Raw genomic sequence first — 15,569 nt, forward strand, 5'->3', positions numbered from 1 at the left:
ACTATTAGAATTCATGAATGGAATGTCTTATTAGTATACTTAGTAGCTAGCCATACAATTTTGTCTCATAATCTATGAGAATCTTTTAACAGAATTATCTATTATCTGTATTAGTATTATTGCAATTATCTATTAAAAGCTATTACTATTAGCAGCTAATAAATTAACTACCTATTTGCATTTAGTATCTATAGTAGCTATTAATACAATTACAAATTAAAATCTATTAGAATATATCAATAAGAATTATCTATTAGGATCTAGAGTAGCTAGTGTAACAGTTATAATCTATTATTAGAATTGTTTAAGGGAAAAATCCATTAATATCTATTAGTAGCTACAAATACAATTATCTACTATAATGTCTTGTTATCTATTAGAATCTAGTGATAGACTTATCTATGAGTAGTTAGTTGTATTAATAGCTAATATAGATACTAATATCTAATAGATCCTACTGTTGGGATCTATTAAATTCTATTGACAGTATTATCTTTTAGTATCTACCATCACTAGTAATATAATTATATATTACAATCTAATACTACAATTATCTATTAGAACACATTAGTAGATTTATTAGTATTGGTAGTTATTAGTGTCTGTATTAGCTGTTAATGCAATTACCTATTAGAATCTATAGAATTACCTGTTACCAGCTATAAGGGGTATAAACGTGTCATCTGTTAGAACCTCAACAGGACCATCCACTAATAGCTATCTCTAACTCCTTAGCCATTACCTACTGCTACCTCTTAGCATTTGGTATCGGACTTGTCCCCCACCTGTTAGTAGCATCATCTATTACCAGTCAACAGAATACATGTTCCTGCCCCGGCCGTGGTGCAAAGGCAGGTTAAGCCAACGCTGTTCTGCTGGCTTCATCTGGGAAGCAAAGGGCCGTTTCTGGCAAAAGCCAAGCCGCAGCAGCATGTGCCGCTGCAGATGACTTGCCGAGAGCAGCCAGGCTGAGACCCCGGGGCAGCAGCCGCCAGCCCACCGCAACCTTCAGCGGTGTCCCGAGTGCTGGGGGCCTGGGTGAGGAGGGGTTTGAGCCAACACTCATCTGCTGATTTAAGCCCGTTTCCTAGGTGAAAGTCCCACAAACCTAAAGGTGGGAGTGCGCACGGTACCACCCAGCCTTGGTAACCTGCTCCTGGGGAAGGGAGCCTTGAAATGAAGCGGGGACGGGGGAAACATTCTGCCCTTACGGTCCCGGTGGGGCTGCTGCTAGCCGGAACAAACTCAGAACCCGGCTTTGAACTTTGTACTTTATTTTCACATATATAAAAAAAACCTTGCAAGTCTCAGACAAAACTTCTGGAAATTTACACACAATCCAACAAAAATATATATAAAACAAAGCTTTTGCTTCGACGACACTTGTAGCTCACGAGTATAGCTCACGGCTTGTTAGGGCGCTGGCCGCCAGGCTGCTGCGCGGCTCCCTGCTACCGGCAGAGGATGCTGGGGGTGCGCGAGGGGACATCTCTCCTGTCCCAGGGTTAGCCTCAGCCCCTTGCCGAAGGGCTGGGGGGAGATAGGCTTGTGGACAGCATAGCACTGAGAGTACGTGACTTAGAGGAAGGAGGGGCTGGGCGCTGATCTCTCTAGGAGGCGGCAGGAGAGAGAGCCATGTTTGCAGGTGGAGGGCTGGGACAGGCCACAGCAGCGGAAGCCAAAGGCAGGCTGCTTGCCCATCTCCCCTCTCCCCCACTCAGCTGTTGTAGCACCAGCCTGGCTGTGGGGCCAGGGGTGCCACCAAAGCACAGAAATAAAGTAGTTTTACCTGGGGCTGGTAATTGTTCAGCACAAAAAACCCTGAGACATCACCGACTGGCCCTGGCCTAATATTCCTTAGTTTTAAATTTGGGGGAGGCTTCGGGACCAGCTGTTGCCAGCAGCTGTGCAGACCCCCTAAAAGCAATCCAATTCCCTGGGGAGTGGGGAGAGGGAAGCCCTCCCCCTCACGTCAGCAAGGCTACGCTACAAATGAGAGAACCTAAGCCCTTGGTCTGGCACGTGCCTGAGAGATGGGCACCCCTGTCCTTGCTCTGCCAGGTACTCGCCTCCCGTAGGATCACAGCTACCCATCGTGGAGCTCCCTACCGGCACAGCACCGCCAGGATACACTGGGCTAAACCAACGAGACAAGAACAGTTCAAAGGAAAAGCAAAGCACTAACACCTTCCCAGCAGCTGGCAAACGCCACTCTAACACACCACTTCCATTCTTCGCTCGTCTAACCTGCACACCACTACATCTAAGGTGCCTGGGACATCCCAAAAGTAAGGGTAAAATTTCGTCAGCTTTTCTGAGCAAGCTTGGGGTAAAACACATCAAAACCTTCCCACACATGTGCAGGACAAATTTCCTGAAAAAGCCTCAAATCCTTCCACCAGGTAGCCTAATGGGATATTTCTTTCTAATATTGCTGTTGGCTTCTCTGTAGTAGTAAGCAAGTCCAGCTTTGATGCTGCTAAGTTGACAACCTGCAAGCCCACGGTTGAGGTAATGGACAGGCGAGTCAGGGGGGTGTCCCCCGCGCGTTGGGGCTCCGCACTGCGACGCAGTAATTGTCTCTGGCCGTGCTCCCCAGGTAGTGGAGCAGGGGTGGGATAAGGCAATCCAAGAGCAGGAAAGGTTTGAAGGAAGAAAGCACTTAGTAGATTCCCTCTCTAGTTTCTCAGATCGATGTATTTCTCGCTCTTCAGTCCACCAAAACAGAAAGAGGGGGAAAAAAAAGCAGTTAGGGGTGAACATAAAACCAGGTCTTCCACTGCAGGTATCTGCGTGACAGACAGCAATGTGATGGGGGAGAGCTGCTGGCCCCGGGCCACCGTGTGGTGGCTGAGCATCCGCCCAGGGCAAGGGTTGAGCGTGAGCTGTGTGGGCAGCAGGACCAGGGTGGGGTTATCTCTTGGCCTAAGGCAAATAAAACCACAACAGGATCAGGTGCCACATCCTATGGCTCCACAGGATGCGCAAGCCCTGCCTTAGCACAGTGACAGTCTGGCACCGATACTGTGAATAGTTGCTCAAGCCCCTGGTGGCTCTCGACCCCAGGTGACAGGTAAGCACACAGCCTGGGAGACTCCTCTCATCCTGCACTAAGAGCTTTGGCTCAGAGATGCCAGAGCAGGGCCCATTCCTGCAGCCTCCGCTCTGACCCCTAGCCAGAGATGTTTATGTAGTTCCTTCTCCCAGAGCCCCCCGGGGAGCCCGGCTCCTGCTCCAGGGAGCATGGAAGGAGGCAGAGCCAAGAAGGCCGGGCAGTGGGCAGCGTGCTCCCAGGAGGTGCCAGGGGCTGGCATGAAGCAGAGCTGCACATGGGCAGGGGAGGGCTGCTCCTACGCCCTTGGAGCAGAGCGCCGTGGCTTTGTCACCTCCCCTCCCTCCCACGGCCCCTCTTGAGCGCTGATGATGGATGATGGAGGCCCATGCAGGGTGGGAGTGCTGGGAGAGGAGCTTGCAGACAGGAGAAAAGCATTACCCTGATGCACCCCTCTATGCTTCTCACCTCCACTCCCAGCCCCGGGAGCAGCCCTGGCCCTGGGGAAGGGCAGTGCACGACGCTCTGTCCTACCTGGTCAGTGGCAGGTCTCTTCTCGCCGTTGGCACCCTGCAGGAGCCCCGCCTCTTCGGAAAGTTTATCTGACTTAACTTCAACTACAATCTTGTCTTTACGTGCCTCTGGCTTTGTGCTAGGGGAGGGAGGTGACAATTTTGAGACATGTTTGCGATACCAAAGAGGGCACGTGGCCGGATGAGTGAGGCCAAGCCCTGGGGCTCCATCTCAGGGGATGCTCTGGAGCGGGGCCAGGGCAGAGGAAGGCCAGGGGTGAAAGAGGATCCGGCTCAGAGAAAGCTTTGGGCTGCCCAGCCCCTCCCTGGGGAGGGGTCCCTTGGCTGCTCTACCACTCTGCTGTCCTCCTCATCGCCTCCCTGTGCAGACGGGGCGAGCAGTGCGGACCCCAGGCTGTGGGAAGCTGGAAGCGCTGCTGAGACCCCAGCGCGGTGCCCTCTGAGGCTGCACTATTGCCTCCCTCCGCGTTGGGCAGGGAGCGGCTGGTGCAATGAGATGGGAAGCATGAGTGATGGCAAGCACCTCTGGCCCCAAGGGCTCCCTGGGAGGGTGGGTGGCAGTGCTTACATGTCCTGTTTCCCAGCGCGGCCACATGGGATCTTGCCTTTCTTGTGCAGGAAGTAGATGACAGACCCCAGCACAGCCACCACGAGGATGCAGACAATGATCGCCACAATGATCACCCCTTTGCTCTCTGATGTCTTTTGCTCTAAACACAATGGGAAAGGAAGAAGTTAATGCCTGTCCCACCCTGATGCTCTCCAGCTTCTGCATTATTGCATCCCCTTGGGGGCAAGGAAAGGACTCCTTCCCCCAAGAAAGCACCACGGGGACTCCAGTTCCCGGCGCTTCTCCAGCTCCCTGCAGGATGCAGATATCAGTACAAAAATGCTCTGTTAGGGCAGTTTCTGCGTGAATACACTTCGCATTCTGCTCCCGGCTGCCATGCCCCTGTGTGCTGTGCCATAGGGGGATGGCTTACGAGGCTTCCTGCAAGACGTCAGGCCATCCCTGTGCTTCCTCGCCCAGTGGGCTTGGGCTGCAGGAAGCTGCACCTGATGGCCTCGCTGGGCTACACGCTGAGGACAAGCAGGCAGCTTTCACATCGCTGCAGAAACAGGTGGAGAGAAAGCCTCCATTTCCCTCGCGGCTTGGCAGGGAGAGAGGAGCAGTGAGAGATGCAGTGCAAGAGCCAGCAGCCAAGGCTCCCTCCCCAGACCAGAGGTGAGCGTGACTCCCATTGGTGGCATGCTCCCACCAGAGCCTGAGCTGACGGATGCACACACCCAGCGCGGTGCGGAGACTGACCTTTTCTGATGGACTCCACTGGTAGAGCAGGAAGGGAGGGAAAGAGACAGAGCTCAGCCACACCACGGCAGCACGGCACACACGGCGCCTGTGCGAGGGGGACTAATACTTCTGTGGGTTCCTGGGGCAGACGGCAGTGCACAAGACTCACCCAGCAGCTGAATGTGCTTCTCACTGACACCCAGTGCGTTGGAGACCCTGCACATGGCTCCCGCCCGCAGCAGGTCGTGGTTCACGCGTACGGTCAGGTTGCTGGCGATGTGCTGATTTTCAACATACTCATGAGCCTGCGAGGCAGCAAACGATTCAGTGCCCGAGGCAATGCGCAGCCCCTCTGAGAGACCACAGCCTGGACCCAGCACCCTCCCCAGCTCTCACCGTCCCGTTGACATTCCAGTGGACGGAGGGCCTGGGGAAAGCGATGGCCTTGCAGGTCAGGTTCACCACCTCGTCCTGCCGCACGTACAGCGGGGAGCTGATGGCGACGATCCGTGGCTTCCCTGTGAGGAGGGCACATGAAGCACCCATGGCTCTAGGGGGGAACAGGGCCGATGCTGGGCGGGACGAGGCTCACTCTGGCAGGGCGGCATGCCCACACACACGCCGGTTCTTACCCTGAACAGCCACGGCCACCTGCTTGCTCTGCTCCAGACCCGGCACACTTGGTGCGATCACCTTGCAGCTGAAGTTGCTGGAGGTTTCAAAGGTGAGGTTGCTCAGGAAGAGCTGGTTCCCTTCTGTTACCTTCCTGCCCTGTTGGGAAGGGATATCCCCCGGCAATGAGCCCCAAGCACCAGGCCCTTCTGTGCCCAGCTCCCCAGGCTCTGCAGCTGTCCCAAAGGGGCTCAGCCCTCCCTCCTGCGCACAGCAAGGGAGCTTGCAAGCGTAGGACCTCCCTGCAGTACTGGCCAGGAGGTGAAGAGGTAGAGGTGGACAGTGCAGGTCCATGGAAGGGGGAACCCTACTCCTGACCCCTCTCAGGAGGGATGGAGCAAGCTCCTGGCTCTGCCCAGTTTGCTGCAAAGCCCAGGCTCGCCAAGCCTGAGCGCAACAGTACCCAAATGCCTGCTCACCTTCTCATCCCTCCATTGGTAGTCCAGGGCCACGGGGCTGTGAGCACTGCAGCTCAGCCTCACACTATCCCCTTCCTGAAGGGATGAGGATGGCTCCATCTTCACATGGACCCCTTCAATGTCTAGGAGAGGGATGGAGACAAGGGCAGGGTGAGCAGGAGGGACAAGGCACTCACCATAAGGTCCACGGGGTCCCGTCCCCCCGCCTTACAGTTCACAACAAGCTCCACATCCTTCTCTAGCTGTCCCATATCATCCAAGTCCAGGGTCTGGCATCTGTATAGGCCGCTGCTGCTCTTATTCACATTGTGCAGGTTCAGCACCCCACTGTTGGTGTCTGCCAGTGCCGATAGGTCCTGCCAGCTGCCATCCAGCTGCAGGCAGTGGGGAGAAAGCAGAGCCCTTAGCCCAACACAGGCACCCTCCATCCCAGCCGCTGCACCCATTCCCCAGGGCCCTCTGGGCAGGGGACAAGAAGCAGCCAGGACATGACATGTCTGCCAAGGGAGAGGTGCTCAGGTCCCCTCCAGCCTCACATCTCTCTTATAGAAGCTGAAGACAGGCGCTGGGTTCCCGTCGGCCTCGCAGACCAGCTTCACGTCATCCCCTTCCTTCACCAGTGCCGAGGATGGCATGACCTGCAGCTTCACGTGCTGCGCGGGGTCTGGGGGAGGAGGGAGTGGGAAGGGTCGGTGCAGAGCCCCACCATGCGGCACCCCACCATGCGGCACCAGGTAGCGGGCATGGCCCTCAGCCCCTAACTCACAGAAGACGGTGACGTTGACTCGCCGCGACTCCACAGCGCGCCTCTGTCCCTGCAGCCAGTAGTGCACGGTGCAGTGGTAGAGGGAGTTGCGGTCCTCTCGGGTGACGTGGGCAAAGAGAGTGCTGCTCACCGTGTACAGCCCGCTCGACTCGCGGGTCAGCGTGGCCGGGATCTTCACCACTACAGGGGACACAGCCGCTGTTCCCAGCCCATGGGGAGGCCGCGGGAGAGAGGAGGGCTCCCTTGGGAGCCAGGGCTCCTTTGGGTGGCCACAGGCTGCCAGTCCCCAGCCAGTGAGGCCCTGGATAGCACAAGTGCCCCGGCCCCTCTCCCAAGCAGGCAGGTGTGGTTTCCCATCCCCATCCCCATCCAACTCACTCTTCTCCTCTGGCTGCAGCTGCTCCCCATTCTTGTGCCACGTGATGTTGGGGGACGGGAAGCTGTTCCTGCTCACGCACTGGGCAATCTGCAGTGGCAGAGAGAGCCTTGAGCACGGGGTGCCCCCATGGGGAGGGGGGAGCGGGGAGCCTGGCACAGCTGGGAGCCTCCCCCTCTTGTGTGTGGGGCCTATCCTCACCTGCGGGATGTCACTGCTCTGCACGGAGACGCCTCCTGGGTAGGCCACGATCTCAGGGGCCTCAGGGACCTCTGGAAAGAGAAGCCACCCCACGCGTATTAGGAGGGACGGGATCCCCTACCGGCCCCGCAGAGCAGATGCACGGCCGTGCTGCCCTCCTGCCCCATCACTCACTGTAGACACGGAGCTCGGTGCGGTTCTCGCCCACGCCATGGCTGCCTGCCCTGACCTGGCACACAAAGGTCCTGGCATCCTGCACCGTCACCCTGCTGATGGAGAGGGCCTTGTCCTCCCCCACCGACAGCCGCCCCTTGTAGTCCGTGTTCTCCTCCACGATCTTGCTGCCCGTGATATTGCACAGCCTCACCTGGTTGTTGCGGTCGATCTGCAAGGCAAGGGGCCGAGGCCGGGCTGACGGGGAGCCCGGGAGAAAGCCCCGGGCTAGCTGCCGCCCCAGCCCACCACCCACCACTTCTCTCCCAGGCCAGCACTCACATAGTACCAGTTGATGTAGGTGTAGGAACCATTTCCAGGGATGTAGAAGTTGCACTCAATCCTGGCCGTGCCCCCGCTCTCCACTTCGACCACTGCCGGCATGGAGACCTCCAGCTTGCTGGCTGCAGCTGCAGGACAGAGCCCTTCAGGGGCGGGAAGCACGGGGAAGCCCACGTGTCTGAGCCAGCAAGGGAGCTGAGCCCAGGCCTGTCCCCATCTCCATCCCCCAATGGGCGTGGGGCAGAGCCGCGTCCTGTGCCAGCATCCCCCAGGCACCGTGTCCCAGCCCAGTGGGAGTGCCAGCCAGGAGCACGGCCCCACTCCCGCTGCCACGCTGCCTTCTGCACCCACAGAGAGCCCGTGGGCTCAGGCCATCAACCCTGTTCCCAGAGAGGCAATGAGGCACGCTGTGCTCACACCACTGGTCTCCCCAGGACACCTGGAGACAACCACCCATCCCACTGCTGTTGCAGTCCCCGCCAGACCTGCCCTCCCCATGGCATCCTAGCCTTGCTGAAATGGGCAGTAGGACCTCTGAGCCCCCAAATCCTCCCACACACCACCGAGGCGGGGAGCGGCTGCACCCTGCCCAGGAATGGGTATGGGAAGGGGCTGCGTCTCCACAGCCTGCAAGCGAGCAGATTGCCTTGCCAGCTGCCTTAATCTGAGCCCAGGGCAGTGCTGATCCCCCTCACGCTCCAGAGCACACATCCATCCCCCCAGTCCAAGCCAGCATCCCAGACCAGCACCCATCACGCCTTACAGGCCCCAAGGGCCAGGCAAGGAGGTGTTGGGAGGTTAGCAGAGGCAGGGGAAGGGGCTGGGTGCTGGAGACTGAAGCTGGCAGCACAAAGGCAGCACCTTCCTGCGGCCCAGGGACCAGAATCCTGACGTCAGCCTGTGCGGCCCCCGCAGCAGCCCCGGGAGCTGGGGCATGAATGAGCCGCTGTGTTCCTCCGCAGCATGACGGGGCACACAGGGCAGCAGCTCAGGAGGGGTGCCCCAGCCAGCTGCGGCTGCCTGCTGCTCCCTTTCCCCCTCCAAGGCAACAGGGCCCTTCGGGGAGGCGGCATGCCCCCAACCACCATGGCCATGGCACAGCTGGGACTCCCGCGTCCCTCCCCAAGCTCCGGCCCTGCCATCCAGGCAGGAACCCAGAACCCAGCAGTCAGAGCATCCGCCTCTGCAGCATACCCAAGGCGAGCCCCTTGCTGCTCCTCTGCTCCCTGCCCATAAAGCAAACCCAACACTGCCCACCCATAGCATGGGTGGCACCAGAGACCCAGACCCCCAGTGAGCAGAGTCTGCCTACCCCAGCACCCCACCTTCCCTCCCAGCCCAGCCGCCCGCTCGCCCACAGCAGTAATGGAGCTCCTGGCCGCACTCCAGAGCGGCAGGGGAAGGTAATGGCTATCGATCCAGGACAGGGAACAGAGCAGCTTTCCGAGGGGCTGGGGGCAGAGCAGCCCCAGCTGTGCATGGCAGAGACAAGGGATGTGTCACAGCAAGGCTAGGAGTGCCATCGCCACCGGCCCTGTGGGTGCCAAAGCAAGGGGAGTCTGCACGCCCTGGGCTGGCATGCAGCCCTGCAGGAGGGGACAGAGGTCTGTCCCCCAGCAACAGGGCCAGCCGGCTCGGCACCCACGGCCCAGCCCAGGTATGGGAGCTGGGGACAAGAGGCTGGAGGAAGCCAGCTGTGTCAACATCTCCCTTGATAGTACCACTCGGTAACAGCCATGGAGCCTCACAAGTGAGGGAACTTCAAAGGGCAATGCCGTGCCCACAAAATACTCTTTGTCTGGAGTGGGTATGTGGTGGCAGAGCCCCAAAACGCAGCCAGGAGCACTTGTGCCACAGGAAAGGCCCCAGCTCGCAGGACTAGCCACATCAGGACACCCAAACAGCCAGCTTTTGGCCCTCACCCCTCCCATCAGCACAGCACAGTCGGCACTAAGCAAAGAGGGACAAGCAAAGCACTGCACAGGAAAGGAGGTGCTAGAAAAACAGGTGAAAGCCCCAGAGACAAGCATGCACTGGGGTCAGGAAATTGGACCGAGCAAACACAGGAACAGATAACTTTGCACCGGAGGCACCTGCCCACCTGCATGGCCACGACTTGGCTGCCTGGTACAGCCGGGCACCCGCAGACTTGAGCAAGCCTGGGGCTGGGGTGCGCCCCAGCTGCCCCCCTGCAGCCTCCCCTGAGCCCTGACGCTTCTGGGCTGCAGGCAGCCAGGCCAGGCTTTGCCCCTCCCATCATTTTTAGACCTTCAGCGTGGGCCTTGGGGAGAGCCAGCGTGGGCCTTGGGGAGAGCCAGCCCGTGGGAGACGGAGAGCTGCTGGCCCGCCCCGCTGACCCGCTTGGCATGAGAGCCCTCATCCAGGCAGCAAAGCAGCCGAAACCATGAGCTCAGAGCTGGAGAATGGCTGGCATGAGGCACATGTCCCTCCCACCCATCCACTGCCCTTGAGGAGGTGGACATGGACGCTGCAGCCCCCACCCTGCCTGGAACAAGGGCTCATTGCTCCCCACCTCCTCTGGGGCAGGCTGGATACTAGCCCTCCGTCGGGCTGGAAGGAGCACCCAGTGACACCGCAAGTGCGGCTAGCTGGGGGACAGAAGGCGCCCTACAACCCTGGGGACACAAGGCTTCCTCCTGCAGCTCCAAGACCCCACAGCCTGCCAGCTACATGGGCAAGCTAGAGAGGCACTGGGCACAGCACCCTGGCATAGCAGTCTCTGGGAACATGGTGATCCTCCCTTGTGCCCAGCATGGCTGCAGTCACCGGTTCAGCGAGGGAACCTGGGCAGGGCTGGAGACCCATCGGCCACGCGTGGAGAAGCCCAGCTGCAGAGCTGAGCTCCAGCCTGCACTGTGCACCCCAAGCACCTGGCACAGCTCCAGCGGGAGACCTAGAGATCTGGAGAGGATGTCTGCAGCAAGCAAGCAGGGAAGGGAGGAGAGCCCCCGTGCCTTTCCATCTGGCTGGCGGACAGCCGGACGGCAGCCAGAGCTCCACAAGAACAAAGATTTGCTTTTAGAGCTAGGGAAGGGGGTGGGGAGTAGCACAGCCCCTCCGCCAGCCTCCTGCGGAGCCGAGGTGTGTGGGGAGCCGGCGAGGAGCGCGGCTGCACTGGCGGCGCAGAGCCCCCAGCGCAGAGCCCCCGGCACGGAGCAGCAAGAGGAGGGGCACCACAGGGGTCTGGAGCCGCACATGGGATGCCTGAGGTTTCCGCGGGTTTCTGTTCCCTTCTCGGGTAAACCAGCTGCGGCCAGATCCCGCCTGCTCTCAGCACACGCACACATGTTGCCCTCCTCTGCCTTGGCAAGGCCACCCTTCCTGCATAGATCCCTGAGCCGGGGTGCCCCAGCACCCACGGAGCAGGATCACTTGCACCCCTTCTTCTTCATAGAGAGGAGAAACGGTGCAAAGCCCCAGCCCTGCAGCAAGCAGCACCACTGCCAGCACCCAACAGCCTCCGCCCCAGCCCAGCCCTCGCCATGCTGGGGATGGGGAGGGAGCCAAGACTCTGCTGCAGCAGGGACCGGCACCTTGTACCCCCAAACCAACCCCACCACCCCATCAGGACCCAGCCATGCACACCAGGAGAGGAAAGGCTCACAACTCCAGCCCCACAGCCAGGTGACAACATCCACAGAGACCTCCCTAACAGCCAGAGATTGCAGTGCAGAAGGGGCCAGAGTGGCACTGGCAGCCCTAGTGTGGGCTCAGACCCCCGCCCCAGCAGCACAGTGAGCCCCGCAGCCTGCCTAGGAATGGCTTGGCTGTGGCCCCTCATGCTTCTGGGAAGCATCAAGCCTTTCGCCATGGCTGCGCTTGCAAACACACCGATGCCGCCAACCAATAAACTCCTCGCTCGGCACATGTGCTGTGAGGAAGGGGATCCCAGCACGGGCCGGGGGTGGAAGCAGCCTGCCTTTGGCTCGGGCATTCAGCTCTCCCGCGGCGCCAACGCCTTGGCCAGAGCAGCTTCCCCAGCGCCTGGGGCCACCTCCACAGCACGGCTGGGCAGGGACAAGGCGAGAAGGCAGCAGGGAGCAGCCGGTGCACCGGGACTGCTCCCTGGCCCCTGGCGAGGGGAGGGCATGCTGCGGGGAGCAGGGCAGGGCAGGAAATGCAGCCCCCCCCCCGAGGGTGAAAATGGACTGGAAAGAGGATAAAAAAAGAAAGCATGAAAAAAGCCAAGAGAAACACAGCGCTTAGGGAAAAACTCCTTAGAAGGAAAGGGGTGGATGCTTCCTAATAACCAATTCACCCTGCTGCACAATGAACACACGTGGGGACACCGCGGCACCCTGCCCCTCACGCCCTCGCCTCTGCCCCACGAAGCACGGCCCCAGGAGCCTGCCTTGCGCCGGCCACCTTCCCTGACCACGGGGCCAGCCTCCCCGGGGACGCAGAGGCCACCCCTCACCCTGCGCTGCCTTAGAGGGGCTGCAAAGGGGTCCTGAGAGTGGAATGGGGCACTCCCGGCTCCCCCCACACCCAGACCCACCCGCGCCGCCGCCGCGGACCCGGGTATGTGCAGGCGAGGACATACGCTCGAGGGGACTGCTCCCACCTAGGCTCCCCCGGCACCGCAATTTTAGCATTCCTGGCCCCAAGCCAGGCACCGTCCGAAGGGCGTCAGCTCTGCTGGCTGCCTGGGCTGGCCCCGGAGCGGCTCCGCGGGGAAGACCCCGCCGGCTGCCGCCCCTCGCCCCCTCGGAGCGCGCAGCCCGGCGTTGGGAAGGGGCCGGGCAGGGCAGGGGCCGGAGCCGCGGGCAGAGGCCGGCAGACCCCAGCACCGCACGCCCCCGTTGCCGGAGCGGTGGCCCGCTGCAGCCCGGCGCCCCCCGGGCAGCGGCGAGAGCGGGGCCGGCGGCAGCAGCACGGGCCGAAGGGGCATCCCTGGCCGGGGACGGCGGCGGCCCCGCACCCCGCCTCGCAGCCGGCTGCACCCGCCGCGCCGCAGCGCGGCCCCCGCCCGCCCCGGAGCGCCCGCAGGTGCGCCCGCCCGCCCCCCGGCCCGGCCCGGCCCGGCCCCGACCGGCCCGGCGCCACTCACCGCAGCAGAGCAGGACGCAGCAGCCCCAGCCCAGGGCGAGCCCGGCCGCCCGCCGCCCCCCAGCCATGCCCGCCGCCGCCGCCGACCGCCCGCGACTGAGCGGGGCCGCGGGCTGACGTCAGGCGGAGGAGGAGGAGGAGGAAGGCGCGGTGCCTGCCCACCGCTCCCGGCCGCTTATCACCCCCCAGCGGCAGCCGGCCAGGCGCCGCCGCCGCGCCGAGCCCCGCACCCCGCACCCCGGCGGAGTGCGGACCCCCGGCCCCCCTCGGCCTCCGCGCCCGGCCGCGGGCAGCGGGCATCGCGCGTCGCTCGGGCGGGTGGCGGGACATCGGCCGGCGCCCCGGCTCTCCCGGACGGCCCCCTAACTCTGAGCCCTGAGCAAATGCCCCCCGCCCCCCGTCTCGGCACAGGCCGTTTTCAGGCATTTCTAGCTCTGCTGGAGGGGCTCGTTGGAGCTTTGCTTGCAGACCTGCAGTCTGCCAGGTCCTGCCTGTCCAGGCTTGCGCAGGCTGATCGGAGCAGACTGACGGGCGCTGAAGGTGGCAATCGCTGGCAGACCCAGCGGAGGGGGCAGAGATGTAGGGTCAGGCCGGTTTCCATAGGGGCTTGGCGAATGCTGGAAAGGGGGACAGTCCCTGAGAGTCCCGCTTCCAGGCGTCAGTGGATCCGGCTGGCAGTGCTTCCGGGCAGAATTGTCCCCTGTTCAGCCCTGCACTGCCCCAAAGCCCAGCCACAGCTTCTGCGTTGCCTTTGAACCCACACAGGTGGACTCAAACATAGGGGGACCAAACCACTCTTTGTCATTGCCTGGGCTCTGAGAGACCTGGGGACAGTGGGGTCCTCGGGGAGCCTCAGGGACACAAGGGTGGTGCTGTCCCAGGCAGGTCACCGGGGCCTGCAGGGTTTGCACCCCAGGCCCTGCTCCGCCTCAGCCTCCCTGCATGCGGTGCCCCCAGCCCTCCAGGGAGGCTCTCTGGAAAGCCGAGGCAGGGCCCCAGGACACGGCCCTGCTCTGCGGTGCACAGCCAGCCATGGCCCAAGCCCCCGCGCAGCTGTTGAATAGGGTGGCTGTGGAAAAGCCGTTAGTTGCGGTGACCGGGGCAGCACGCCTGGCCAGGGGCCGGCACGGGGGCGGAGGGGCTCTCAGGGCTGCACAAGGCTGCTATTATCCAGGGGTAATCACCCAGCCTAAACACAGCCCGGCCCCTCCTGCAGCCCTGAGACAGGCCCCTGCACAGGTCTGGTGGAGCACAACAAACCTCTCCAGGTGCTGCAAGTTGCCCCCAGCCAACCATGCAGGCCACCTGGGTCCAGTGCCCCTGCCCTGTCACAGCCTGGCTCTGCGCCTCAGTTTCCCCCCGGGTCAATCAGAGCCAGAGGGGCTGTGCTGGAGGACAAAGCACTGGAGTTTTCTTCTCCTTCAAAGCCCTTCTTCTGCCTCCCACACTCTTGCTCCCCATTCACACAGTACTCCCAAAGCTCGCTGACTCGCATTCACCCCACCTGAGCACAGGCCCAGGGCTGCCCCAGCATCTCCCAGGAGCAGCAAGAGCGCTCTCCTCCAGCTCTTGGCCCAGGGGCTCTGAACCTTTGCATATCCTCTTCTCTCCTCTCCTTGCTTTTCCTGCAGCATGAGCTGCTCTCCGGGCCCCGGACAGCATGGGCTGCATCTCGCCGACCACCCTGAGCTACTCTGGGGCCAGGCTGCAGGTTCCCCTGGGCCACAGCATCCCTCCCGGGCATCCCCAAGCACCTCTCATGCCTCCAGCCCTGGCAACCCTGTGCTGGCCCCCAGTCCCAGCCCTGCTCCCCCACTGGTGCCATGCCACGGCCCTTCCCATGCCTTCCTCCTGCCTCGTCTGCGTGCCTGGCCAGCCCCCCCACAACACTTTCCCAGCCAAATAAACTTGATGATTCATCGGAAATGATTAAATTTTTTCCCCACGAGGTTAGTTGCTTAAAATGGCAATGCTGAGTGATAAGGCTCATAGCCCTTGTGTTGCCAGTTGCAGAGGGGAGGCCTCCTCCCAGGCTGCGCATTTGCTGGGAGGAACAAGTGCAAGGGAGCTGTGCCATCATGTGCAGGCTGCTTGCGAGCTGCTCTCCAGCCCCACGGCTGCAGTGTGGGGATGCTCTCGCAGCCAACGGTGGCAGGAGCTCCCTGTCTGCAGTGGGAACTGCCACCCCCCGAGTGGGTGCCCAGGCCTCAGGGACCCCCTGACAAAGTGCTCACACTTTCCTCTCCCTCCAAAGGGCAGGATGCAGCACCAGAGGATCCTAAGGCTCTGCTCCCCTTGGAGGAGGGAAAGGGATGTTCCATTTTGCACAAAATACCCCAGTTTAAGCCCCGCAAATGCCACCCTGCAAGGGAAGAGGGCCTGCGGGGTCCTGCTTTCCCGCGGGAAAGCATCCACCAAGTCAAACAAACAAGCGGGAGAACCCAGATGACACACTGCTGGTGCATTTTGTTCTGGTGCTAACTTTTATTCTGTATTAAAAACAAAGCAAAACGTTGCTAGTAAACCCTCTGCAGAAAATTCCCAGCAGTTGGAAAGGGCAATGCCCCTCCCTGGAGAAAACAGGCTGGCCAACCGCTGCAGCAGGGAGCATGCCACCCTGAAACGGCCTCCTGCTGTTACTGCAACGGCTGTGCCTCCAGTTGGTCGGGCTTCTGCTTTTCAGACCATTTAACT

The 15,569-nt window shown here is 60.9% G+C and overlaps 1 protein-coding gene across 2 annotated transcripts; it reads right to left on the reverse strand.

Moving 5' to 3' along the window:
- Positions 1-1,252: 1,252 nt before the first annotated feature.
- Positions 1,253-12,943, reverse strand: MCAM (melanoma cell adhesion molecule). Of its 2 annotated transcripts, XM_050910997.1 has the most exons (15): positions 12,877-12,943; positions 7,806-7,933; positions 7,485-7,695; positions 7,311-7,381; positions 7,112-7,199; positions 6,734-6,913; positions 6,504-6,631; positions 6,179-6,341; positions 5,968-6,089; positions 5,509-5,647; positions 5,273-5,394; positions 5,046-5,181; positions 4,154-4,295; positions 3,587-3,704; positions 1,253-2,708 (listed from the first exon to the last, which is right to left on the reverse strand). In XM_050910997.1, exons 1-15 carry the CDS (start codon positions 12,941-12,943, stop codon positions 2,679-2,681), a joined length of 1,845 nt encoding a protein of 614 aa, XP_050766954.1. In that variant the 3' UTR covers positions 1,253-2,678. The 2 variants fall into 2 exon arrangements, with proteins under 2 accessions (XP_050766954.1, XP_050766955.1); XM_050910998.1 differs by lacking the exon at positions 3,587-3,704.
- Between the last annotated feature and the right edge of the window lie 2,626 nt (positions 12,944-15,569).

The sequence above is a fragment of the Gymnogyps californianus genome, chromosome 25 (genome assembly GCF_018139145.2).
Source record: "Gymnogyps californianus isolate 813 chromosome 25, ASM1813914v2, whole genome shotgun sequence".
NCBI lineage: Eukaryota > Metazoa > Chordata > Aves > Accipitriformes > Cathartidae > Gymnogyps > Gymnogyps californianus.

Bases quoted from the DNA above. Each gene is read 5' to 3' on its own strand.
- MCAM (XM_050910997.1), bottom strand. From the start codon at position 12,943: ATGGCTGGGGGGCGGCGGGCGGCCGGGCTCGCCCTGGGCTGGGGCTGC. The intron at 4,296-5,045 runs GTGAGTCTTGTG...CATTGTGTTTAG, and splicing joins GAAGCACATTCAGCTGCTGG to AGCAAAAGACATCAGAGAGC. The intron at 3,705-4,153 runs GTAAGCACTGCC...TCCCTCCCCTAG, and splicing joins CGCGCTGGGAAACAGGACAT to CACAAAGCCAGAGGCACGTA.